This window comes from Saccostrea echinata, unplaced genomic scaffold, assembly GCF_033153115.1.
Source record: "Saccostrea echinata isolate AGI-Se365-2 ecotype Australia unplaced genomic scaffold, CSIRO_AGI_Sech_v1 ptg000037l, whole genome shotgun sequence".
NCBI lineage: Eukaryota > Metazoa > Mollusca > Bivalvia > Ostreida > Ostreidae > Saccostrea > Saccostrea echinata.
In genome coordinates this window covers 1,037,846-1,065,363 of record NW_026889786.1, presented here as the reverse complement: position 1 = coordinate 1,065,363, position 27,518 = coordinate 1,037,846, and the positions used below count along the sequence as shown (strand labels likewise).

Below are 27,518 nucleotides of genomic sequence, written 5' to 3'. Positions count from 1 at the left end.
TCTGGATCTTATGAACGCTTATACCAACACATTTTTTTAAATGCATGTTGGATGTGAAAAACTAACTTTTTAGCGATATTATCTATTTCCTTTACCTTATAAGGTCTCTTTGGAAAAAAGCTGAGCAACCTTTTGTGTGATACGATTAACAGCTGATTAAGTATTTAGAAAGTTTGCCATTTTGTCTTGTCGATGAAACTACTTTTACCCTATTCACCAAAACTAGTCTCCAGTTGGGATAGGCTACCAGTTTTTATTGCAGGTCAGCTGACTAGATAGTGCGCGTAGTTCAAACGGATTGGTAAACAGGTAAAAGGGAGATTGCTTTTATAAACTGCAGGTGGATATACTTGCTTATGTACGTGTTTACTTTATGGATATTCTGATATCTATTTAGAAGTTATATAAGCAGTTAAAATGATTTCTTTTAGGATGATGGTCAACGAAGCAGGATGCTTTGTTTTAAGCTGTTGTGACAAAGAAGTCGTCAACAAGCATTTGAAATCGATCCAAGACCACATACAGGAGCATGCATCTGGAAGTTCTAATCCTCCTTTAGGTAATAACTTTGTCTGTTACAACGAATAAAAGTACTTTTCCCAGCAGTATCACTAGCTTGCAGTAATTTACTAATTTTAGATATCAGCAGCAAGTGACAGCTAGGGCCTAGCTGACCAAAATGGGGTCCTTCTTAAAAGAGAACCCTAGAGAATCTTTAAAGAAACTATATGCCTTTAGATTGCTTTAATTCAACGAACAAAATGGTGGTGGTGGTGGGGGGGGGGGGGTATAAGAAATAAAAGAGTTGAACTTTTCAGCTTGCCAATTAAACAGGTCCGGCACAATCTCTTGATTAAGCTATGTAGCTTGATTTAGCTATATAGCTTTATTAAGCTATTCAGAATAGCTTGATTTAGCTATTTTATCACACTTTTTTCTCAAATGTGTTATTTTCCAAGTATGCACAAAAAGTCGCACCTTGGTGCAGTGATGATATTCAACCTTGAACTCTTATGAAAATAATGCATGTAAAAATTACTCATCAAATTGCATCTCCTAAAGAGACTTTGTACTCAAAGTTCTAAAAGATTTGGGGCTATATAAAGCAATTGATACAGTTACTTCTTCAATGAAATTATAAAGGAGGCCAATTATGGTCAACAAGATAATTGATTGGTAATAATTCATTACAATGAGAAGCAATCTTACTTATCCATGCCTCACCGCACACAAGGTAGTGTACAGTTACCCAAACAATGGAAATTCATCTTTTGCTTGAAAGTATTCAAATGCTGTAATGTTAGAACTATCTTTGATTTGGGTTGTTGATTTGATAACCCATATAACATATATGAATAGTCAAATACTTGCGACTTTTTGTCTATTTTGTACATATAACATTTTTGTGAAAACCTGCATATAAATAGCTTTATCAAGCTATTTTGAATAGCTTAATAAAGCTATATAGCTATTTCAAGCTATATAGCTTAATCAAGAGATTGTGCTGGACCTGTTAAATACTAATGAATGAACTGATTTAAAATTATACTTTCTATTCACATCTCTTCACATATAAACAAAGTACATTATACCAAAGATCATACCAAAATTCTGTATACTTCCCAAGATATGCTGAAATCAATTCCAAAATTGACCTTTTTTTCTTCACTCAAAATTAGCTTGGGCCTCTGATCATTTACAATAATAGGGTAAAGAGGGAATGGTGGGACAAATTTTTCCCAATACTCTCTAAATATTTGCTTTTCAGCATTCAAAATGTACTATGCATTGTATTGTGAGATGACTTAAACTGAATTGAATTAAGAGATTTGATTCATTTTTTTTCTACACAGTGGTTTATTTAACAAATGTAAGTAGATCAAAGTTATAACTTCATTAGATTTCCAGTATTGAATCTAAAGTTTTCTGATTTCTCATTTTGAGATAATCATAATATATTGACTTGAGGAAACTCTTTTACACATTACTTACTTATCTATTTTTGTATTTATCAACATAGCTAATACTTCAAATTTGACAGCATGCATCTTTCTACTCCAGATACAAGTGTGAAAAAGATAACTGTCATCAATTGTCAAGATATGGTTTGTGAAGATGCTTACAGTATATCAGAGTACTTTATATTTTTGTGTCGTAAATATCAACTTTTGCCCAATGAAAGAAGCACTCTCCTTTCTTCCATGGATCAACTGATTGCTCTACAACTTTGTCTGGCAGAAAAGAACAAGGAGGTATAGAATTGATTGGAATTTTAGTCAATGATTCAGGACTCTTAGATTAAATATTTACTACTGCCTTGGGAGAAAGTGAAACTAGGTCATGTCAGCATGATAATCATCAGATACGGTCAAATTTCTATTTGTTAACCTTAATATATGAAACAGATAAGATGCAGTTTTTTTATTAAAAAAAAAACCCCATAGTTTAAACAGTGTACAAAATTTGAATTTTATTAAAAAAAATTTTGATTTTGATCTTTAATATTTCAGGAAAGGGGAGAATTTGATATCGAAACAAGCACAGTCTTTGAAAGTAATAAGGAAATCATCAAGGCCAAACTTCAGTCATTAAATGCTGTGGAACCACCAGAGATTTCAGAGAGTTATCACAAGTTTCTACAGCATTGTAACTATGTTGACACATGTGATGTGGTCAACCTAGTTCAAAAAGCATGTACCGATGATACATGTAATGATTTCAATGAAGATTTGTCAAAGAACCATTTTCTATTTCTTGGTTTACCAAATGATCCTGTTGAGGTAATGATAGTTTAAAAGTATAACAATTAGCCAAATTTATAAGTCAGCGTTTTTTTTCCTTATATAACTGGTACCGATAAACGGTACCATTCCCAATGCCAAAAAACGTTTATTTTTCCCAATTTGGGGACTAAAACTTCCCAATATTCCACTGCCAAGCAACAGACTACAATGACATCGTATTTCTTTTTATATGAAACATTGTACAAGTTGACTAATTGTTTCACTTCCGCTTAAATTGAAAGTAGAGATTAATCGTAATATGGCGGGACCTATGGTGTAGACAGCATAGTATCATACATTTTGACAAATTGAAAGCATGAAAATGTGAAAACGAGGGACATTGACATGAAAAACAATACTTGTTTATTCCTTAAAACATGGAGTAATAGGTATAATGAGGTTGGAATAAATGCAAAATACGTTTCATTTGTTTAAATAACAGAAAATTTTCCTTAATTCTACTTCAATGCTATTTTTCCCAATTGAACCAGTACCAGACCCTTTCCCAATGGGTAGAAAAAAAATCGCTGTAAGTAGTAAAACTTGTTTACAAATACCCAGTAAAACTTTTGTTTTTTCAGATTGCCATGATCAATCTGCTTTGTAAAGACAAGGCTGTCCACAAAGTGAACATTGAAGTGTCTCTAGAGGAGGAGGGGGGAGATGTGAATGTGTGCTCTACAGTGTCCTCCATGGATAGTCTGATTTCACAGAGGATGAAGTGGAGGGGAATTGGTACCCCTGGTCCCTCACAATCTGCTGTCTCCATAAACCAGGTTTGTCAATGTTTACAAATTTTGAACTGCCATTGAACTTTGTTATCTTGAACACCGATATCTCGAATATGAAGGATATGTCAAAGTGATATTGGTAGTCCCAACCCCTTTCTCATTGTTTTTAACCTCAATATCTTGAATCCTCATATATCTCAAAGTTTAATCTTGGTCCATCAAGTTCTAGATAAGGTTTGACTGTATCTACTTTTAAAATATAATCTTTACTCAAAAAGCATTTTCCTGGATGTAAAGGTCATGTACATGGACAACAAGAAGTTAGCTTCATACCTTCCTTTTTTTTTTTACGTGAAACTTTAACCATTTTAATTGACAGATGTACGTCCAACTAGTATTTGTGGCTTATTTGGAGCTGCTAGTGAACTCTAGGTCAGAACTTGCCCTAGCTAGATCCTTTAATGTACCAGAGCGAGAGCTTGGGCTATCTGCCTTCACTGATCTGAAACATGAATCCCAGAAAAAAAATATGCCTATGTACCAGGTAAACAATATTATATATAACATTTACAACAATGTATTGCTTGCTAATGGTGCAAGTAAATGATAATATTCTTTGACCTTGAAGAATTTTGGGGGGAGAGGGGTGTTCACAGGCAATGACATAAATTCATTGCAGCAATTCTTTGAATGCAGTTTTCATTTCAAATGTTGAATGATATTGAATTTCAGACAGCCACTTCATTTATAATGAGAGTCAGACTTGGTGGCAAAGGTTACAAACCAGATCCTTCTTTGCCGATATCCCAGCATACGAAAGGACTCAGTGATTTCATCACCCTGACACATAAACTACAAACCATTGTAGAGGAGGAGGAGAATACCAGGTAAAACTTACTCCTATCTAACTGAATAATAGAAAGCCTCTCATTGATGTGCCAATACTGCTGATCTGTAAGATACATATATCTTTCATTGCATGTCTGACGTTTTCTTTGAAGATCTTGAAGGAGTTGTCGAATTGCATATACTTATCAGATATTTATCACACTTTGATTATTTATGAATTTACATTGATGGTTTACAGGGTCGCCTGTAGAAAGGTGCTTAATGTTTTGAAGAAAGAGATCAGTAAATCTGAAGATAAAAGAATTCAGAACTCCACTGTTGAGAAAGTTTGTGAGAATCTTCAGAGGAGTGCTGTGCAGGTCCTAGAGAATATAGAGATAAACAGTCCTGCCAAGGTACTAATTAAATAAATATATAGGGAAGACTTGAGGCTATCATAGCCTTGATAAGAAAGAAATATAGGGAAAATAATGTACTGTTTAAACAGTAGTATGATTTAAAAAAAATGTTCAAGTTAAGCATTTCCTTGTACACATATATCACATATGTTATATTCCCATGAAAATGCACTTCGACCATTTTCCCTTCCCTCTTTCAGCAAAGGGACAATTAAATTTTGTATTCAAAACTGAATGCTTATTTAACCTCTTTTTTTAAAAAAAAAAAAAAAAAAAAGAAATCCTTAGGAGGCACCCCCTTAGGTTACAAGACATTGAGGGCAATCCATCACCTGGTGGATAAGCTGGTCACTGGTGCAGATGTCCTCAAAGCTAACTCCCTTGATGTCCTGTGTGATAGTTTCTCTAACCAGCACACACCTGTCAGGTTTCCCTGTCTCCTGTCACAGTTCAGGTAAGAGAATATAGAGGAACCTTTGCAGAATTAAAATACTCATCTTGTACACCAGCAGTTGATTTTCAGTTATACAGCACTATTTTGTGAACTTGTACAATTTATACCAAAGCATAGATAACAGGTCAAATTGCATTGGTCAGTTGTGCACTGTGCAAGTAAGTATTTAAATATAAGTAATATTGCTAACCACAGACTTAGCTACACAGACATATTGCATATATGTATTTGAAAACAATTAGCATAAAATACTGGGTAGTAGAGATATCCTTGGCTACCATCCTTATAATTGTTGTCACAGTACTGTAAATGTATTTGGCCCACTCATATTCTTCATCAGCTGATCAGCATAAATTGAATGAATTTATGAATGAATTTATGCATTTGGAGCCAAGCTTAAATATGTATTTGTTTTAATCATATATCAGTATGTACTCTAATTAGTGGACAGAAAGCAGTGACAAGGGCACTAAACTAAACTTTGAGGGACTAGCACTAAAAATATTAAAGTATTTTTACAGTATAATTCAGCATTCATTGAAAACATCTTGTGAATATCTAGCTTAAAACTGAAGGCATTGATTAAATAAAAAATTACTGAAATTCAGTTTTTAAAACAATGCATTTTTATTTTTAGAACTCCTTGTGATGATGTAGACAGCCCTGAATTGAACAAGTCACTGGCAGAGAGATTGTTAGAGAAACAGAGAAAAGAGGTAAAGTCATTTATCTACGAAAGTAAAAATACTGCCCAATAGTTAAGATATCTTATAGCTTGTAAAGATGGTCAGTTTGTGATTAATGGTTTTGTGTGGTTGTTACATTTGAACTTTTTGGCAGACTCCATTACATGCCAAGCGTTACAAGGCCACCATGGACTGGGCGGCTCCTCTCCATGATGTCCAGATGACAGATGAAGCAGAGTCATTCAAGTGTCAGAAGTCTACATATGTCTTACCAAGGTAATGATAACAGACTTGTCGAAATCTGTCGGTCCTGTCGGCAAGGCCGGTAAAAATTTGTCTGGACTGATGACTTTTAAGAAAATACCGGTCATAATGACCGTTTGAAAAAATCTAGCATGACACAAACTTAAAAAAGGTCAGGATCGGGATGCGCAACTGAAGGTCACAAACACAGAAGAGATGGCTGTGTGCGCAGCGTAGTGACGATGGTCAATTTAAATTGTTACAGGAAAGACATAAAATATATGTTATTTATGTCTCTTATTAAAGACTCTCTATCCTAAGAAAAGAAACTTGTGAGATTGAAGGCTTGAAAATATTAAAGGGCATTTTGGTGCTGTTATTTATTTTCCTTTCTCAGCGTCAAAATAAGGTACATGTATCTGGTCTGACAGAATTTCGTCCGGTCCAACAGAACATTTGACTTTGTCAGACCAAATGTCTGACAGTGATTTCAAAATTTCGACAAGTCTGGATAATCAGTTTGGACCACCTTAATATTAGCAGGTTGCATAAGCAGTAGAGTATATTCATTTGAAACAAATGGTACTACTGTTCAAGAAAAAAATTATTTTATTTTTCACTTTTATTTTTTTAAAACATAGGTAACAGTTTAGCATTAACTTGACCTCAGGGAACAGAATTTGGGCTTTAACGAGGATGCGTCCACTCATGAGTCTGCAGATGCTTTGTTTTTAAGAACATTGCGTCCCAAATAATTTTGCTCCATCTAGTATGCAAATTCTTGTATTAATGAGAACCCTGGTGTACCTTTGTCCATGGGAATCAAAGTTTAAAAAATAAAAAATCATTTTTCCTTCCCCTCCCCCTTTTCTTCTTTAGTAAAAGGCTTGTATCATTGGATGCTTCTGTAGCCTATTTTAGAGTTTTAGGTGTTTTTGTCACTGAGAAAATAAGCCAATTATAAAATTGAATGTAAATACAATTAACAAAAATAGAAATTAAATCTCTTTAAATGAATATCTTGAAATTAACCAAATGCATCTTTTTTCTGAACAGCAAGACACTGGTGCAGCCAGCAAGTGCTTCTAAACGAGTGGAACTCCCAGGTTTGAAAGAAAGAACATCACAGGAATCTAACAAAGACAAGGATGTGGACTCAACCAGTGATCTCAAAGAAAAACCGCTTAGTCAGGAATCTAGACAAGAGGAGACTGTCTCCTATGGTGATGATGTAGAAAATCATCTGGAGGTTGGGGGTAAAGCAAGGAAGAGACCAGGCCCAGAACCTTGTGAAAAAGAACCTAAGAAAAAGAAAACTCAAGCTCAGGGAAAAAATTGTCGTAGGAAACTGCTACCTCAGATCAAAGGACAACAGCAAATTAACAAGTTCTTTAGGATGTAGATAAGAGTAGATTGGGTTGTGGCTGATATTTTATTGTCTCTATTTATTTTTTACTATTTATTTTATACAAATATTGATATTATAGATACACATGCTATAGATATTGTGGGGAGTGAATTTGTAACTATTGCTATGGACTTGTGCAATAAATAAAATTAGGAACTTCATTGTGATTTTGGTATTTCATTTTCTTAAGATATCTGTCTACAGTAGACTTTTCTGACTTTTCCCAAACCTTGATTGTAGGTGATAGAAATACATTGTAATTCTGGTACATGTGCAACTGAAGCAGGAAAGAAACTGTATTTACTTGAACTGCAAGGATTGAAAGAGCCCACCTGTAGACCATGGATTTAGACCATGGAACACATTTATCTGCCTAACAGCAAGTGTTTTGTGCACTGGGAAAAGATAAAAGCTATATCTTGTAAGGGATGTGATACAGTGAAACTATTTTTCCCAAAACGGCAATTTGTCAACGAAAATCCCCAATTGAAAAGGTACAGGACCCTGTTACTATAAAGGGTCAAATAAGCCCTGCATACTGAAAATGTAGAGACTTGATGTTCAGAAAGTGAAATCTTGAGGAGAAATGCTTATATGACTGCTAACACAAGTCCTTTTTCAGTTACAGCAGTGATACTGAATGCTCTTTTTAATTTTTTTTTTTTTTTTTTTTTTTTACATTTTTCAATGTATGCTAGTTATTGGTGATTTTATGCAGATTTAGATTTATAAATGTGTGTTATTAATAAGTTTTACTTGACAACACTGTAGTATATCAGGATAGTGCTAAAACATAAGAAACAGGTAATCAAAGATTACGAAGCTGACCTCGACGAATGATATCTTTCAGTACTTGGCAAATCTTGCATCATATTTTTTTCCTAGTTAGCGTGCATCTCAAGATCAATATACATGCAAGTTTGGCTTAAGTAGGTTAGTTAATTGGAAATGGACCTGCTCCAAAAACTTTTACTTGTTCACTAATCAAGAAAATGTAGGTCAGTTCCAACATCCGAAGCAAGACTGGAAGTGTCCATCCTTAGAAAAATCATCCATGCAAACTTAGTCATAACAGGCCACATAATTATAGAGTTACTCCAAAAAAATTATCCTGTTCACTCATCTGGAAAAAATAGGTCAAATTCAGCATCCAAAGGAAGTCTAGAAGTGTCCATCCCTAGATACATCATCCATGCTAATTTTGTTAAAGTATGGCTAAAATTCACTCATCTGGAAAAAGTAGATCAGATCCAGCATCCGAAGCATGTCTGATAGCATCCATCCCTAGATGCATCATCCATTCAAGTTTGGTCCAGGTAGAGCTTATAGCTACTTTGGGATGGATCTGCTCAAATAACCTGGTCACTCATCTGGAAAATCTACGTCAGATCCAGCATCTGAAGCAAGTCTGGTAGTGTCCATCCCTAGATGCATCATCCATGCAAGTTTGGTCCAAGTAGGACTTAAGATACTTGCTGCTCCAAAAACTTTAACCTGGTCACTTATCTGGAAAATCTAGGTCAGATCCAGCATCCGAAGCATGTCTGGTAGTTTTCATCCTTAGATGCATCATCCATGCAAGTTTGGTCCAGGTAGGGTTATAGTTACTTGGGAATGGACTTGCTCCTAAAACTTTAACTGGGACACCAATGCCGGGGGTAGAGCATAAGCTCATCTCGACTCTGTCTTGAAAATATGTATTAAGTATTTTCCCTTGATATCTCAAAGTTTTTTCTCAGTCCCATCGAGTTGGAGATAATAGGGTTTGACTGTATTTCTGGATATGCTGAAGCTAACAATGCTGTGTGCTATTAATTAATGTTGGCATATACTCTGATTAATTGTGGGCATTCTTCAGCATAAGTGGCATACAGTCATCATTAATAGCATACATTCAGCATTTATTAAAATTAGTGTGGTGGTCAGAAGGGTTTCATCACTGGTGGCCAGATAGTTAGTAGAGCACCTGACTGGAGATTCAGGGCGCCCAGGTTCGAATTTTTGTATGTCCGTCACATTTTTCTCCTCTCCTGTTACATTAGCATTTAAGCAAATACAGAAAATTATAGTAAACTCTGTTTTAAGGTTATCTATCCTCCTAATGCTCGCTGATGATGCCGATTGTATGCGTGTGATGGTTTTATGTCACAGAGAAAGGACTGTTCACTGTTATATAAATGGTTACAAAAATCATAAACATAATCAAGTATCAGATAGCACTTTTATTTCAAGTCCATAAAACTTGAGGATTCCTACATTCAAACTGAAGAAAATAAATTAAAAAATCACTGAAATAAGTAAATTTTGTTTATAGAGCAATAATCTCTTTAATACTACAAAATAAAGAAAATTAATATACAAGCATGAAAAAATCCTTGATTTTATACATGAAACATGTATTTAAAAGATATATGTACAACTTATAATATAATATGAAATTTAATAAGCAAATGTAAATTTGATCATTTGTAATGAATACATTTTTAATGTCAATGTAAAATGGTAAACAACTGGCTTTGTTCTAAAATAACAATGATCCCTATTTCTGATAAAACAAAGAGTCATAGACAATTCTGGGAATTCACAGCCAGCCATGTGAATTTCATGTATAATTTAAAGACAATTGATAAATAATTCAATAATGAGAAAAATAATGTTAATTAAGTTAATTCATAGAATTAATAATAAAGCAATACTCTGGTTTACTGGTTACATGAATCCTTCAATACATGTTCAATACTTCTGGGACAATATTCAAGATAGTCTATGGTTAGAATACTAATGTTGTATATGAAACAAAAATGTACAATCTCACAAAAATGTTTTATCACAACTCTGATCTGATTTCCACATACTCCATATGATGAAAATCATTACTAAGTACTTTTATGTCATATGAATTGTATACATGTATTATGCAAATTATTGTTGATAACAAAAAAAAGGAATAAGAGGCCCACAGCCATATCACTCACCTGAGCACATTGGCTAGGAAAAAGCAGTAGTATTGAAAAGATTAAATAAATAAGTGATTGCAATTGCAAATATACCCCCCCCCCCAGAAGGGGGTGGGACATGAGTTGTTTACATTTGAATCTACACTAACTGAAGATGCTTCCATATTTCTTTGACTAATCATGGCTTTATAAGATTTTTTTCTACATGTTTGATCTATTATGCCTTACCTCCTGGGAACATGATTTGAAAAACCTGAATCTACACTACCTAAGGATGCTTCTGAATATATGACGTCATGGATTTGCTGTTTCTTGGAAGAAGATTTTTAAAGACATTTCCTACATATGTAACAGGCGGGGAAAAATGTCGGTCAGACTGGGACTCGAACCCGGGACCTCCCGCTAACCGTGCTGGTACTCTAACCACTGAGCTACCGGGCCGACGTACCCAGTCCCCGTTACACATATATTCCCATGTAAAACTCTGATCACTCGTTGTGAGCCCATCCTACTCCTGGGGGTCATGATTTAAAAAAAAAATGAATTACCTGAGGACCCTTCCATATAAATATAACTAATCATGGCTATGCTGTTCTTGAGAAGAAGATTTTTCCTAATACAAATTCCTATGTACTGTAAAAATTTGATCACCCATTGTGGCCCCATCCTTAACCCAGGGGTCATGATTTGCACAAATTTGAATCTACATTACCTGAGGATGCTTCCATATAAATATGTCCAAGCATGGGTTTGCTGTTCTTGAGAAAAAGATTTTTAAAGATTTTGCCTATATATTCGTATGTAAAGCTTTGTTTGCCCATTGTGACCCCACCCTAGCCCTGGGAGTCATGATTTGAACAAACTTTAATCTACACAATGTCAGGAAGCTTTCATAGAAGTTTCATCTTTTCTGGCCCAGTGATTCTTGAGAAGATTTTTAAATGACCTACTCATTTTTACTTTTTCTTACTTTTTCTCCCCTTGGAAGAAGGTATGGCCCTTCATTTGAAAACTTTAAACCCATTTTACCCAAGGATACTATGTGCCAAATTTGGTTGAAATTAGTCCAGTGGTTCTGCAGAAGAAGATGAAATTGTAAAAAGATTATGACAACAACAAGGACGACAACAACAACAGACAATGGACAAATTTTGAACAGAAAAATTCACTTGAGCTGAAGGCTCAAGTGAATTTTTCTGTCCAAAATTTTCTAAAAAGAAAAATAACCAGAAGTCTGGTGAGACTGTAGCTCTATTGGTTTCTACTATCACAAAGGAGGAAAAAAGTAGATTCTTGGACTTGAAACTATGGGAACACCATTGAATAGAATAATGATCTCTGGTTAAGTCTCTCTTTGGCAAGTTTTACTGAAATCATATTAAAAATGTAGAAGTAGCCTTTCTAAAGAATTTCACAGAATTTTCTATTTAAGTTACCATGGCAACACCATCAAAATCAAAACCAATAGACAGAGTTATGTACCTTAATGTAGTCTACATTGTATTTTGTACCAAGTTTTATTGAAATTGGACCAAACTGTTTGAGAAGTATTGTTTTGAAAGAATTTCACAAAAATTCCCATTTTTGATAAACATGACAACACCATTTGTTGAAATTTAGAATTACCTACCGGTAGACCTTGCATTCTTTAGAACCTTATCTACATTTAATAACCTATCTACATTTCATATCACAGGAAAGAATTTTAATGGTTTTCTCTGGTGGAAATTTTCAGTCTAATAATTGTACATGTACATTACCAGTTTAGGTGTAATTTGTCAGCAAAAATAGACAAAAACCTTGTGAAACATGACAATATTCTTAATCAGAAAGTGGCAGCAGCTGTCTGCCATCATAAAAATGATATACAGAATTATGATCTTAATGAAGTCCCTGTTTTACTGAAATTAGATTATAACTGTAGGAAGAATAGTGTTTTGAATTAATTTCACGGAAATTCCTAATTTTAGTAACTATAGAAATCAAAAACCAATAAAAAGAATTATATATTTAATGTATTCTACTTGTGTACCAAGTTTTATTGAAATCAGACCAAAACTGTAGGAGGAGTAGCATTAAGAAAAACTGTTTACCGAAACAGACAGACAATGGACACCTTACAACAGCATAAGCTCTTCTGGTCTCTGACCAACAGAACTAAAAACATACGACAGCATACAAACATAAGTATGAACTCATGTATGATTTTTGTTAGAGAGTATTTACTCCTGACAGAAATCAGGATATAGTCTAGTGTAAAAGGAAAATCTAACTACGCTGAGACAGAATAATAATAACAAAGCAAATAAAAAATTTGTAACCTGCAATTATAGCACGAAGTTTATCAAAGTGTACATATTAATTTGGGGTGTTCTTATACAATTCATTTCTGAGTGTTATAGTCATGTACAAACCATTCATTTTTGAGAGTTTTAGTCATGTAATCAGGAGATTTCATTGAAGGAATCAGTGCTGTGTACCCTGTGGTAATTAGGTGATTTCACTGGAGAGTTGTATAATGGCTGACAACAGTGAAGTCTTCTACAGTAGGCTCGGATTCCTGATTTCAGAGATCTGTAAACACAAAATACAAGTTATCCCCCTTGTACTAGGTGGTTAGTAACAAGCAAGAAAACTGCCTTATGAATATGGAAACTATAAATCAACTATAATCAGATGGGTACATATATACTCTAACCCTATAAGCTATTCCAATATGCATGCATCAAAATATGAGTCATCCCCAGCTGACCAACAATTTCAAGTTAACTTCATACATGAAAGTCATCCCTCTAAAAAAAAATCTTAAAAACTTTAACCAAAAAGTTGAATTTTTTTTTTAATAAAATCTGGACTTTGTTCCAAGATGAATCCAGACTGTGCTGTATTGGACAGGTATGCTAGTTCTAAGCTATCACTACAAATTTAAAACTCAATGCTGACGAATTCAAAAATCATTAAGAATTTAAAACCATAGACCTGCATGGGGTCCTTTTTACAAAAGAACTTATGTTAAAGACCAAAATCTTTGGTTGGTTGTAAAATCCTGCAAAATTAATGTTTCTGTTAAAAATTTCTGGCATAAAAATATCATGTACTCTTTATTTGTTTCAAAAAGATTGATCGTTTTCAAATAAATGTGAAAAAGAAAGTTATTTGCAAAATTATTTTGGTCTTAGTTATAAGTTCTTTTGTACAATGAGGCCCTGCTTAACACTGGTGTTGCTAATGCCAGAAATATTACTATAGCTCTCAGGAAATTCTTCCTGGCCTCAAGACCATAAATTGAGATTATGAACGTCCTTAAGTCGAAATTTCAAATTGATATAACTTTTGAAGTCATTTTGATATTTCATCTTGTGTTTGTATTTGAATGTTATACAAAACTCCAATCTTTGAAGAATATATGTAGACCAAAAATCAAGATATTCAAAATAAAGATTTTGACTTCAGTCTGTTTTCAGTTTATGGTGTTGAGGCCAGGTGAGCTAAACTTACCATAATTCACCAAGAATATTTTTTTCCAGTTTTCAATGATTTATTAAATAGAAAAAAAACACACATGTATATCTTTGTGAAGGTATATTTATAATTTATTGCTTTATATTCTGTCTTGCTACATTCATCCCCACGTACCTATTATTGAGTTCTTTAGAAATTTGTTCCAGGGATTTCCCTCTGGTTTCTGGTACAGCAAAGAAGATAAAGACCACAGACAGAGCACAAACGGCACTAAACATCACAAAAGTCCAAGATACACCAATGTTTTCTACAAATATAAATATAAAAATATACTCCAGAGTACTCAGAAGAAAGTCTGTGTTCAGTATTTGAAGTTGTTTTTTTTTTTCAAACCCTAATATTTTTTAAACTTTGAATATGAGATGGGATAATCTTATTTTGCAAACACTGTGGCCTATCAAATCTCAAACTATTTGGAAAGAAAAATGTGGTCTTTACCAAGGATATCCAGAAAAGTGAGCGATACAATGAGATTGGTTCCCCAGTTGAGCACCGTGGCCAGAGAAATGGCTCTCCCCCTCACTGATGCTGGGAAGATTTCACTCAGGATCAACCAGGACACTAGAAAATTAAACAGGGAATAAGCACTGAAGGAAATCTCATAAAACAGATAGATAGGAACAAAAGTCTCAGGCTTAAATGAACCTACACAGACAAAATATACTGGTAAACACTGGTATATCATGTTAAGCTTCTCGGGTAAATACTACTAATGCTGTGGTCAAGCACAATGTTCCAACACAGTCATACCAACTCTAATTGCTGAAGCATTTTGAAGCTCAAAATGCATACCCATAAATATTTTGACTACAGATACTTGCACTTTAATTACCTGGACCAAAACTGAAACCAAAAGCAGCCACGTATAGCATCAGAGCTGTGAAGGCCGCTATTTTGCCAACAGTGGATCCATGGATATGTACGTGAGGTTCCTCTGTTGTTGTAGCAGTATAGTTATCCATAATGTAAGACAACCAGTCCAATTCTGATAACGTGTAAGAATCATTTATAGAGAACATCTGGGGGGTTGTAGTGTAAGGTATTGAAAAGTTATGGTTGGCTTCCGTTAAAGCTTCTAAACACTGAACACTTTCCTGGCAAGGATTGGATCCGTAAATGTGGTCATTTAAATGAGAAATGATCCCCAGGAGAAGGAGGGACACACCCATTAATGAGGCACCTGTCAAGAGGAATCGGCGTCGGCCCCACTTGTCAACACAACATAATGTTATCACAGTCATCACCACCTATAACAAATATTGCACTGTCTCAATAAAAATATCAGGTAAAAGTATCTCTCCTTCTTGCAGGGAGATTTAAATTTATACTTCCAACATGTTTCATAATAATGAACTGAAACTGACCAACACTTGATATTTCCAAATCAGCATTATATACATGTACAATACACATATTTAAATGACCCTTGAACTAGTAGTGGTACTTCTGGCCTTTAACACTCACCTTCACACAGCCCAGTCCTACAGTGGCTAATGTGGCTGCTGAGTTGGACTCGAATCCTATTCCTTCAAAAATGGTGGGGGCATAGTATAAAACATTGGGCTGCCCTGTACACTGAAAGTTTGAGCATATTTTTTAATTACTTTATAGACAGTATAAGGTAAAACAATCAAATACTCATAGTTTTCTTTAAATTGTGTATACAACATTGATTTGGAGATGTAATGACTTTGACCCTTTGACCCTTAAATCAATACCTTGTTCCTCTGGTCACCTAGTGCCACCGTAAAAAGGTTTGATTAAAAGGTGAAATATTATGTCCTTAGTGCTGATCAGAGAAAAAGATTATGGGAGGATGCACATACAGATCATTTACAATATCCCCTGGCAACTATTTTATAGGATGACAATAACCTATACAATCATAATGATACAATATCAGCCACAAGATTTCCGCTTCAGTACCTGTTGAAAGAATACAAGCCCTGCTCCAATGAACATCCGACCTCTCATGTTGTCACTGGAGCTAAAGACGTCCATACAAGTGTGTTCCTGTCAATAAAAGTATACAGATTTATAAGGAATCAGAAATCATAAAAATTTAACTGGCTCAAAAAAATTTAAAGTTAACATTACATCATGAAACTCTTCAAAATTAGATATGCTCATTACAAAGAAAAAAATGAATTTTTCAATAAAATTGGTCTAGATCAATAATGTTTAGAGGTAAACCTATACTTGAGTAAAAACTAATACATGTACTGGTGAGATAAAATGTTCCCTACCTTTTCATTGCTAATGGATGATTTTATCTTTTCTAACTCCCGATGTACTTGTATTTTCTTTCCATCCCTCAGTTTTAATAACACTTCCTCTGCCTGTCAAACACAAAATATGTTTACCACCATAACCAACTGATCACAAGATAGCAGTCATGGGCAAAATTCTTATCATTATAAAAGTACAGGTAGTTAAAATCCAATTAAACAATCATTATAGAAATACTTGTCAAAGAAAAGTACCTTAAAATCTTACACATAACACTAGTTACTACATTTCCCCCCTCCTTTTTGCTCTCCATGGTTGTAAGTAAGTAGCAAGAAAGTAGTGTGTATGTATTCCAAATACTTGCCTCTGCTTCTTTGCCCGTGAGGATGAGGTACCGGGGACTTCTAGGGAGGAAGAACATCCCTACTCCTTGTATTGCTGCAGGAATGGCTGATAGACCAAACATGTACCGCCTGAATAATAGAAATATACTTAAAATGAATCATATTAAATATTTTCACAAATTGTGCTGTTTTCTCAGACAGTATTAATATCAAAATGACAACATATTAAAAACTAAATTTTGGATAACTGGTAATAAATCTTACTTAACAGAATATTTATTTATACAATTTTTTTAATATTCTAGAGATTCAACATAAATTGTCAACATGAATCACTTACTTATGAGTGCTTGCATTGATTAAAATTGAATTTAAAACCATGAAGGCATAAAATCACACATGACACCACAGAATTGTCTTACCATCCCTCTGTGACATTGATAAATAAGTAGTTGACTAGATATGCCAGCAGAAGTCCAAGTGTGATCCCAAGTTCATTCAATGATACTAACTGACCTCGCTTTTTCTGAAAGCAAGAAGAATTTCTTATTACAAGCACGCATGTAATATCTCACAAATTATGGGTACTGTGGAATCATTAAAATTCGTGTGGGCCAATTTTTGTGGAATAGCCTAAATTTTACAGGTTTGAGGGGATGTAATTTCGTGCATTCACTCATACCTTCAAAAGGAAAAATGACTCTTAATATCCCAATTTTTAATCCGTTGATGATGTGAATTTGTGGATGCAGAGTACCCACGAATTGCACGAATAATGAGCCACTGTGAAATCTAATGTTTCCACAGTATGCATTCTACGACACATAAAGATACAGTAGATATAATGTAAGTTGTCTTTACCAGAAGGTATAACATTGACATTTTTTTTAATTTCTTGATTAATGATATTAATTAAAGAGCACAAAATGTGGCTCCTGACTTACAGGGGGTGCGATTTCTGAGATGTAGATACATTCTCCTGTGGCTGACAAAGAAACAGCAAATCCTAATAGGAGACGGCCAACGATCTGTTAAATATCATCACAGTGAGAAAAGGAAAATCACACAAGAAGTATCCACTACAGCATAACAAACAAAGACAATATAATGCAAGGTAAAGATACTGTAGATTCCTATTATGCCCAAGTACTTAATTAGTCATTTGACTTCTTATTTTGACTGTATACCAACATGGTGATGTCAATAAATTTAATTGATAATTATTGTGATTTGACTCGCTGACATCAAATCGTAAATTGACTCACTGACATTAAATTGCAAGAACATGATTTTGAAAGTGGTCTGTTAATCACAATTAACAAGTATTTCAGAATAACAATAAAAGTGAGTAATTTTAAGGTCACAAATGGGGGTTCTTGAGAAATTCTGCAATAGTAAATTTCTCCCATATGTTTAGGAATCTACAGTAGTGGGGATACTGGAGATTAATGTAAATGCAAAAGGAAAAGCATCAAGGAATTGTATTTTGGGAGGATTACATTGACTTGAACTAATAATCTTGAATATTCTCACCAGTGTGGAGAACTTTTAAAATTCCTTATTACCAGAATGAGTAATTTGGCAAGAATCATAATTAACCTTCGACAGAAAGGTAGCTCTATACAGGAGAGACAGGTTAGGAAGAAGGTAAAACTCTTCCCACACATACTGGGTAATTTTGTTAGAATTGTAAATTCAACCTAAAGTGTGGGGTAGGTTGTTGAAATCCCCAACACTTATCACCAGTGTGCAGTCATTTCACAATGGTAGAATATCACAAATCCTGGATTATACCAAAGGTTAGTATTAGGAGAATTAGACATCCCTCTAGCAGTGAGGAATAATCGATCCTACCTACCAGGGAAGGGTAATTTGGTGAAAAGCCTAACACAAGAGCTCCAACCAAAAACACTACTGTATTCACAATGATGGTCAACCGCCTTCCAAATTTGTCAATTAAAACCCCTGAAATAAAAAAAATTTTGAAAAATATATTGGAAAGGAAGTGCGTGCCTATGCAGATAGTGATCAAGTTGTCATCGATACTTAGGATTTGCATTCCTTAAAAAAAGTCTTTCCTTACTTACATGTATTATAATAATATATGTGTTCTTAATAACTCTTACTTATATGAGTATTTATAATGATTTAAGAGGAAATGGAAACTTTTTGAGCAATTAGTGCATATCAATTAAGAAGAATTCAAATTCCTTTTGCTTGAAATATCTATCATTACCTCCAATAAGTGAGCCAGCAATAGCTCCCATTAACATGGCACTGATGACCATCTCCTGGAAGGAACAAGACAGGCAGAAGTCATCCCTAAGCTGTAGTACTGCTCCAGATATGATTCCTGTCAGTGAGAAAAGGAAAGCTGTTAACAACAAAACAGAAAAAAGTCATCTCTCAACTGTAGTACTGCTCCAGATATGATTCCTGTCAGCGAGAAAAGGAAAGCTGTTAACAACAAAACAGACAAAAGTCATCTCTCAGCTGTGCTCCAGATACGATTCCTGTCAGTGAGAAAAGGAAAGTTATTAACAACAAGACAGACGAAAATCATCCCTCAGCTGTGCTCCAGATATGATTCCTGTCAGTGAGAAAAGGAAAGCTGTTAACAACAAAACAGACAAAAGTCATCTCTCAACTGTGCTCCAGATATGATTCCTGTCAGTGAGAAAAGGAAAGCTGTTAACAACAAGACAGACGAAAGTCATCCCTCAGCTGTGCTCCAGATATGATTCCTGTCAGTGAGAAAAGGAAAGCTGTTACCAACAAGGCAGACAAAAGTCATCCCTCAGTTGTGCTCCAGATATGATTCCTGTCAGTGAGAAAAGGAAAGCTGTTAACAACAAGACAGACGAAAGTCATCCCTCAGCTGTGCTCCAGATATGATTCCTGTCAGTGAGAAAAGGAAAGCTGTTACCAACAAGACAGACAAAAGTCATCCCTCAGTTGTGCTCCAGATATGATTCCTGTCAGTGAGAAAAGGAAAGCTGTTAACAACAAGACAGACGAAAGTCATCCCTCAGCTGTGCTCCAGATATGATTCCTGTCAGTGAGAAAAGGAAAGCTGTTACCAACAAGACAGACAATTAAAAGTCATCCCTCAACTGTAGTACTGCTCCAGATATGATTCCTGTCAGTGAACAAAAAAGGCTGCTGATCAATGCCTGTACAGTGAATTTATAGTGGGAAGACCATATGAGAGAAATGGGGTCCAAAAAGGGGAAAAGGGCTTCTGATGAAGGATAAACTGTATTGCTGTACAATATGAGAATGCTTATCTTTGTGGGTTTTTTTTTATTAGTCTGAAAGCCCAATCCCTGGTGTTGAATTTTTCAAAAACATTAAAATTGTCTTTCAAGCTGCATTTAATAATTCTAAATGTAAAGGTAGGTCTAATTATATTGAAAGGTAACACCACAAGTTACCTTTCCCTTTTACAGTTCTGTTTGACTTTTACTTATCTACTAGAAATATATACTTCCTTAAAATTGTGTATACATATATAACAAAGAAGAAAAAGTGCATTATTCAGCCTACAACAAGTTTTCTTTCCAGTATGGTCCATAATTAAATACATGTACCACTTATACCAGTACTAAGTATACTCATATCAGTAACACTATCTAAACAGCATGCACTGTGACAAATGTATTTTCCCCCTTTTTATGTAGTTAAGGCCTCCTTGATTCTTGATCTATCACTATACACACACTATACCTATGTCATATCCAAACAACACTCCTCCAAGAGAGGCCATGATTGAGGCACAGACCACATAGATGGAGCCACAGGTAGACTTGGATGGTATCCCATCATCCTCTACTGGGGCAGTCTGAAGGTGACACTCCTGTAATTCAATTTTAGTGGACTTTACAGCACTATCATCATCTGAGTCTGAGTTGTCTGCAGCTGTTACTTTGCTGAGAAGAACCTCTGAAAAATAAAAATAAAATTTAACATATTTATTAGTTGTTGTTTTTTTCAAATCAAGTCTACTCAGAAATTGTTTAATTCAAGAAATGTATAGTTTTGTTTTTATTTACCGATATAAAGCCATGTAATTTTCCTGTTTAAACTACCCAGTTGACATATGACTTGACCTAAAGATTTTGAATCCCAACCTTCACCTTAGCAATATATAAAATCTCTTTCAATTATAGCTTAAAAGTAAAGGCTAATGTTAATAATACAGACAACCCCCTGAAATGGAGTCACAGGAAATAGGACTTTCAGACCCAGAAAATAGAGTCTGTGCATGTGTACAAACACAAGATATGCCATTTAACGAATTCCCTTACACGAGAGGCAAGAGAAGCAACTTCTATTAGTAAATTTAAAAAAAGAATATGCTAACATATTCCCTCTAAACCCGCCTTCGTACTTTTCATATGGGAAATGCCATTCGAATATAATACACACGAACTTATCATACAGGTGTATGATTATTGATACAGAGAATGTACCGTTAAAAAGAATATCATCTATGTATGGATAATCTATAGTGTATGACAAAGGCATTGCTTGGAAGCATTATATACGTGGAACAAGGAAATATCAATATGGTATACTGACCCATTTTATTCATGCCATTTCAAATTGAATTTTTATTGAAATTTAAATTGAAGCTAATTAAGAGTCAAAAATCCATACCGTAACTATCTCCCCCTAATTCCATCAAATAGCAGGACAAAAATGTATTTTATTGAAGAATCAATATTCACAAATTTACAGAAATACCTGTTTTTATGTAATATTTCTGTTAACAACAACATATCTCAAATACAAGACTGTGTGTGATTTGTAAAATATTACAGTAAAACACGCTTATAGCGAAGTGCCATGGACGTTCAATTTTGATTCGTTATATCCGTTAAGATTACAATATGTTTTAAAACCACAGGGATTGAAAATCAATTTGATGTAAGCATGAATTCATTATAAGTGTGTTCGCTATAACCGTGTTTTACTGTATATTATTCCATACAACTACACTGTGTGCAGTTCTCTACACCAACAATTATTCTAACCCCATCTCCTTGTCAAAACAAGAGGCCCAACGGCTGTAACAGTCACCTGAGTTACTTATTATCATTGGTGAATAATCTAATAATCTAAAGGTAATAGCTTCTCTCAAAGTAGAGTAAACAAGATGTGTTTGTGAAACACTGATGCCTCCATATGACAGCTAATTGCAAAGGTTAAACTTTCTGAAATACAAGTCAAACTCAAAGGTCAAAATCAAAAGATAGAAAATATTGGTACCCAAAGAAAGGTCTTGTCACAAGGAATAATCAATATACCTGTGAAATATAAAAACCCTAGTACCAACCATTCAAAAGTTATGGGCAAGGTTAAAGTTTGTCAAAAGTAGGTCAAACTCCAAGGTCAAGGTCAAAGGGTCAATTTTAATGGTGCCCAAAGGAAGGTCTTGTCACAAGGAATAACATATGAAATATAAAAGCCCTAGCACCAACCATTCACAAGTTATGGTCATGGTTAAAGTTTTTCAAACATAGGTCAGCTCCAAGGTCAAGGTCAAAGGGTCAAAATTAATGGTTTCCAAGGGAAGGTCTTGTCACAAGGAATACACATATGAAATATAACAGCCCTAGCATCAACCATTCAAAAGTTATGGCCATGGTTAAAGTTTTTCAAAAGTAGGTCACACTCCAAGGTCAATGATAAAAGGTCAAACCATTGGTACCCCTGGAAATGTCTTGTCACCAGAAATAATGCACTTGTGAAATATGAAAGCCCTAGTACCAATAGTTCAAAAATATAGCCAAGGCTAAAGTTTTTCAAAAGTGGGTCAAACTCCCAAGGTCAAAATTGTTGGTACCCAAGGGAAGTCTTGTCACATAGGATACACATGTGTAATATGAAAGTCCTAGCTCCAACCACTGAAAAGTTATCATGAATTTCACAATCTTGGTATAGGGATCCATATTTATCATAATTATACCAACAGTTTTGCAGCTTCATGTTCAGGAATAAAGAAGTTTTTTGAAGAATTAATTTTTATAATATTGGTCCCACCCCTCAGGCCCCAAGGAGGTGAATATAATTTTTGTTATCCTTTGTGGCAGTTTGCCCATAATGCTATATACCAGAATTGTTAAAATTGGTTCAGTCATTCCAGAGAAAAAGCTGGAAATGTTCAAAAGTTTACAAACAACAGTAAACACATCCACACAATGGACAGATGAGCTAATAAAACTTGAAAGGAAGCCAACACTTCCTTAAATTAGTTTAAAAAAAACAAGTGTAATAAAACTGAATTTAGTCTACATGCATACCCAACATCACCTGAGTCAGTGACATGCAAAATGATAAATGAATCAAGTGCATAGTCACCACTAATCACCACCAATTAAAAAATAGATTTAATAAAAATTAAATTTAAGTACATACTTGAATCTGTTTTAGGATTTTTCCTTTTTAAAACTGTGAAATTTAAAGTTTATCATAAAGTAAAACGTACCTGAATCACTGGAAAATTCAAGCTCATTATCAGAATCGGAAAAATCTGGGAAAGTTATCCGTGTTTCACACATTTTGGTGTAAGACAAATAGTAAGTCCTTCCAAAGGTACATTTCTTGTATTAATGTCAAAATATTCCCTAACCACATCTCAAAAATTCATCCAGTGTAATTAAAGTTTGGCTGCTTTTAGAGGGTCATTTGAGTGTGCATAATGTCACGTTAACAAGTCAGAGAAACAGCTAGTGATGTGTGTTGCCCTTCAAAATGTACCTCATGTCTCCGAACAAGTCATACATCAATGAACACAATTTTACTCTATAACATAGGAATTCAACCATGAATATCAAAAATTTAGGGTATATTTATCTAAAAATTGCTCCAGGGTTTCAATGGATGTATACACTAATTTACTAATATATAAGACTCCTTCATACAAGCTGACAAACAAGTCTTTCCGTCTTTCTTTCCATAAATGTCAGATAACGATAATTTGCTTAAAATGTGAGGTGATTCAGGACAACAAGATTTGACTTTCATATTCAAACGCCTAAGTACATTTCACATGATTTAAACATAAATTTATCTTTTTTATATCATCTTGTCAATTTTTTTAGGATTAATTCATATAAATTACAACATCAAAAAATATCATAAGTGTAGTTAACTATACATTTAAGACAAGGTGGTTAACTCAAAAAATGCAGACAATGTCAATTGAAATAGGTATATAAGCACAGCCTATCAGGAATTAATAAGGACTGAAAAGCAATAATTATATAAAATTAAAACATAATTATAACTGTATGTCTTTTTCTTTATATAATATCACTGATTATGTTAACAACCAAATTTAATTCAGTGTGCTTAAATTATTTCCTTATAATGTTGTAATTTTTTTGTAGAAAAATTATTGAGTCTATACCAACAGGATATATTTTAACATTTTGTTGTAGAAATATCCAATGTTGAGGTAATTAATTCAGATAATAAAGACACATGTATAAATTCTCAGTGACTAAAAACCCCACCCACTTTGGCTTAATCTTTGGTCTAAGGGAACCTGAATTTTATAATTTTTGTAAAGGGCTAGCTGCTAATTATATTCATGCAAACAATTTGCTTGCCTAAGAGAAAATGAAGACATAATTTACTTTCAATATGACCAATTTAGGACCACCCTTGGGCCTGAAGTAAGGGTCAATGGGGCAAAGGGGACATACACTTTTACAAATTTGGAGGAGGGCTTAGTGTTTATTACAATCTTGCAAAAAGATATCCATGAGTATTAAATATGAAGATTTTCAAAGGCAATATATTTTCAAAATATGACCAACATACCCCACTCAATGGGGCCTGATTGTTGGAGCCTGCAGTGAACATGAATTTTAAAATATTCATTCATTCTAATCGTAAAATCAAATTGCCCAGTAGATCTCCTTTAGAAAAGAAGACAATTTTTAAAGATGTAATGAATTTTCAATATACAACTATCTTAGCCCACATTGGGCCTGAATCACAGGCAATTAAGGAAACATGAATTTTACAATATCCATAGAGGGGTAAGTGTTAATTGTAATCATGTAAATAGTCTGCTTGCTAGATGTCCACAAGTAAACACAAACATTTTTAATTTTTTTTTCTTTTTTCCTTCCCCCCCCCCCTTTTTTTTTGCATTTCAACATATGACCAACTTAGCCCCACCCTGGAGCCTGAGTGCTGGAGCCTGAATGCTGGACCCAGGAGATAAGTGCAACATTTTTCTAATTCTGGTAAAGGTTATTCACTCACTGTAATCATAAAACCAGTTTGATCGCTAGATGTCCCCTAGAAAAGAAAATTTTCAAGGTCCTTATGATTTCTCAATAAATGACCTACTTAGCTTAGTTTTTTTTATTTTCTATATACTGTGGAATCATCATTGTTCGTGGGGGATCAATGTTCGTGGATTTCGTGGGTCATCCTTACCCACGAATTTACATCCCCACGAACAATTTTTTTGTCAACGTACTGATTAATTAAATCTACCAAATAAACGAGCTGCCCACGAAATTACATCCCCACGAACCAATAAAATTTTGCTTGTCCACGAACATTGACCCCCACGAATTTAAATGATTCCACAGTATTCCCAAACAAAACTCTTATCCTCAATTGTGGTCCCACCTACATGTACCCCCTAGGGACCATGATCTACACTATCTGAGGATGCTTGGACATTAATATAATGTTGAGAAAAAGATTTTTTTCCTACCCACATATATATTCCCATGTAAATTTTGATCCTCTTCATTGGACTCACTCTATCCCAGGGGCCATGATTTTAACAAATTTGAATCTACACTACATAAAGAAGCTTTTATGTAAGTTTCAACTACATTGTTTTCTGGCAAGAGGTTATCAAGAAGAAGATTTTTAAGTGATGCCACCCTATTTTTGCCTTTTCTTGATTATCTCATCCCGGAAATGGGTACATGTACTGCCCTTCATTTGAACAAACTTGAATCCCTTTTACCCATAAATTCTTTGTGGCAAGTTTGACTGAAATGAGTACAGTGGTTCTTGAAAAGAAGTTGAAAATGTGAAAAGTTTACACATAATGCACAACACACACCCATACAATGCTTAACACTTTGACACAGACAAACACAGAGAGCAGGTGCCCTAAAAATGTTTTATATACCCCCCCCCTTTCTAGAAAAAAGAAAGAAATTCACAAGTCAAATTGATGAAAATTATACCATGAGGATAAAGACAAAACAAGAAATCAACTTTCTTTAAAGTACATGTATTCACTAAATCTTCTTACAGATCTCTGTTTCATTCCTCTCTTTATACAAATATATATACAATGTAAGGTATAGATCCCCCTGTTTAATAAAACTCACGGCTTTTCTGCAAACCAATTTAAAAAATTTTAATTTATGAGCTCACCTTCTTCCTCCAGCAGATGGGCTGCCATGACAATCTCTGCAACGTTTCATTACACACATTTCTTCTTCATCCTGCAAAAGAGTTTTACTGACATGACCGATGTATCAACAACATTATAGCAAGTCCTGACTCTCCATTAGCAAGGCCAAATGAAATTGGTTTCACTGCCATTGTAAACATGTATAAATATAACTGGAAAATTCAATATTATTTCACAAATAATGACATTCCAGATCTGAATGAATCCTGCCATATAACAATAAGTTTGGCTTGCCTCAAGATACATCTATTGTGAATATCTATGCAGCGCTTTACATTCAAACATACACTTAGACATGTCTGAGTTAGATACAGTAGAAAGTGTTGACTTAACAGTGGCCATGCGGCTAAATTTATTGCATTTTCCCAACTCAAGGAAACAATCACTCACTAAAAAGTACAAACCTTCAAGCTTTTTTCAAATTAATCTCTCTATTGATTCCACAAACGAATGCAAGGGCAGAAACCTATTCCACAAGAATATCAAGCAGACTCCTAAAAAACAGATTTCACACACCACCGCCACTTTAGAATTTAGGCAAGAATAACAGTGGCAGAGACAGTTATCTTGTGAGGGTTTCTAGTTCCTTTTGTATTAATTTCATATTGTATGCTTGTTTTCATACAGTGTAACTTCAAGTTAGCTTAAGATTGAATCAATCAGTACAAAATCAATTTCTAATAAAATCAGGTAAAATGTTTACTTTTAACTTTATAGTTCAAAGCTTATGTGTCTTCAACCAATGAGAGGAAACTATTTTTAACCATTACTTCCGTATTAATGTAAGGTCATAAAGGTCGTGTCTATTCTTTAGGTCAATGTACTTTACTTTTCTGGTAGTTGTAGGAACTAATGAAGCATGTAAATTTGGACTAGCTAAAATTAATTTTTGTTTTCTTTGTTTACACCAAAAAAATAAAGGAATATTTGATATGTCATAATAAGACTACATAAATTGCATGCAGTAAATTAAAGCAACAAGTTTAAATGGGGATACCATCGAGTAATCATTAATATTATTGAGTCTATTCTCTGTTTGTCCATCAAAATCAATGCCTGCAATACTGAACACAATAAACACGATAAACAGCTGTGAGTATGTACATGGTTTTGTTTCCCCTTCCTTTATGGTGTTTATATTTACACCAAATCATCCGCCTCTTTCACGTCATAGCAAACATTTAGTAATAATCCAAGTACCTGAATATTATACACATAAATTTAAAAATAATCTTTTGTACTAGGCTTTAAATGAACAGAAATTAAGACTACAGAATACTAGTATATGAAGCGTGTGCATGACATACTTCTGCTCATGATTAGTATCAATTCCAAGCAAAGTTCCAAATTGTGGATGGAGTTCCATTCCTATATATTATGGAAAGAACCAAAGTTTGAGCATATACACTCAATTCAACATTTACAAGAATTATAACAATTATGAGGAAAAA

At 34.3% G+C, this 27,518-nt stretch overlaps 2 protein-coding genes across 6 annotated transcripts; one reads left to right on the top strand and one right to left on the bottom strand.

The window, feature by feature from the left end:
- The first annotated feature begins 283 nt into the window (after positions 1-283).
- Positions 284-7,700, top strand: LOC133200231 (PCNA-interacting partner-like). The gene is made up of 12 exons (XM_061336048.1): positions 284-309; positions 432-559; positions 2,062-2,252; positions 2,511-2,780; positions 3,365-3,559; positions 3,894-4,058; positions 4,247-4,401; positions 4,602-4,758; positions 5,040-5,215; positions 5,853-5,931; positions 6,056-6,177; positions 7,201-7,700. Exons 2-12 carry the CDS (start codon positions 433-435, stop codon positions 7,544-7,546), a joined length of 1,983 nt encoding a protein of 660 aa, XP_061192032.1. The 5' UTR covers positions 284-309; position 432; the 3' UTR covers positions 7,547-7,700.
- Positions 7,701-12,530: 4,830 nt separating this feature from the next.
- LOC133200150 (solute carrier family 2, facilitated glucose transporter member 12-like) lies at positions 12,531-26,104 on the bottom strand. Of its 5 annotated transcripts, none has more exons than XM_061335904.1 (14): positions 23,095-23,223; positions 20,331-20,546; positions 18,841-18,957; positions 18,463-18,569; positions 17,549-17,632; positions 17,027-17,130; positions 16,621-16,733; positions 16,278-16,366; positions 15,958-16,044; positions 15,496-15,606; positions 14,864-15,278; positions 14,470-14,592; positions 14,146-14,278; positions 12,531-13,083 (listed from the first exon to the last, which is right to left on the bottom strand). In XM_061335904.1, the coding sequence occupies exons 1-14, from the start codon at positions 23,165-23,167 to the stop codon at positions 12,954-12,956; spliced, it is 1,902 nt and encodes a 633-aa protein (XP_061191888.1). In that variant the 5' UTR covers positions 23,168-23,223; the 3' UTR covers positions 12,531-12,953. The 5 variants fall into 5 exon arrangements, with proteins under 5 accessions (XP_061191888.1, XP_061191889.1, XP_061191891.1 ...); XM_061335905.1 differs by lacking the exon at positions 23,095-23,223 and adding an exon at positions 26,028-26,104 and having other exon boundaries at positions 12,532-13,083; XM_061335907.1 differs by lacking the exon at positions 15,496-15,606 and having other exon boundaries at positions 12,532-13,083; positions 23,095-23,222.
- Between the last annotated feature and the right edge of the window lie 1,414 nt (positions 26,105-27,518).

Coding starts and splice junctions, on each gene's coding strand:
- LOC133200231 (XM_061336048.1), top strand. CDS start 433: ATGATGGTCAACGAAGCAGGATGCTTTGTTTTAAGCTGTTGTGACAAA. Junction 2,253..2,510: donor TGGCAGAAAAGAACAAGGAG/GTATAGAATTGA, acceptor TTAATATTTCAG/GAAAGGGGAGAATTTGATAT. Junction 3,560..3,893: donor CTGCTGTCTCCATAAACCAG/GTTTGTCAATGT, acceptor TTTAATTGACAG/ATGTACGTCCAACTAGTATT.
- LOC133200150 (XM_061335904.1), bottom strand. CDS start 23,167: ATGTGTGAAACACGGATAACTTTCCCAGATTTTTCCGATTCTGATAAT. Junction 20,547..23,094: donor TGAATTTTCCAGTGATTCAG/GTACGTTTTACT, acceptor TTTATTTTTCAG/AGGTTCTTCTCAGCAAAGTA. Junction 14,593..14,863: donor TGGTTTCAGTTTTGGTCCAG/GTAATTAAAGTG, acceptor TTAATTTTCTAG/TGTCCTGGTTGATCCTGAGT.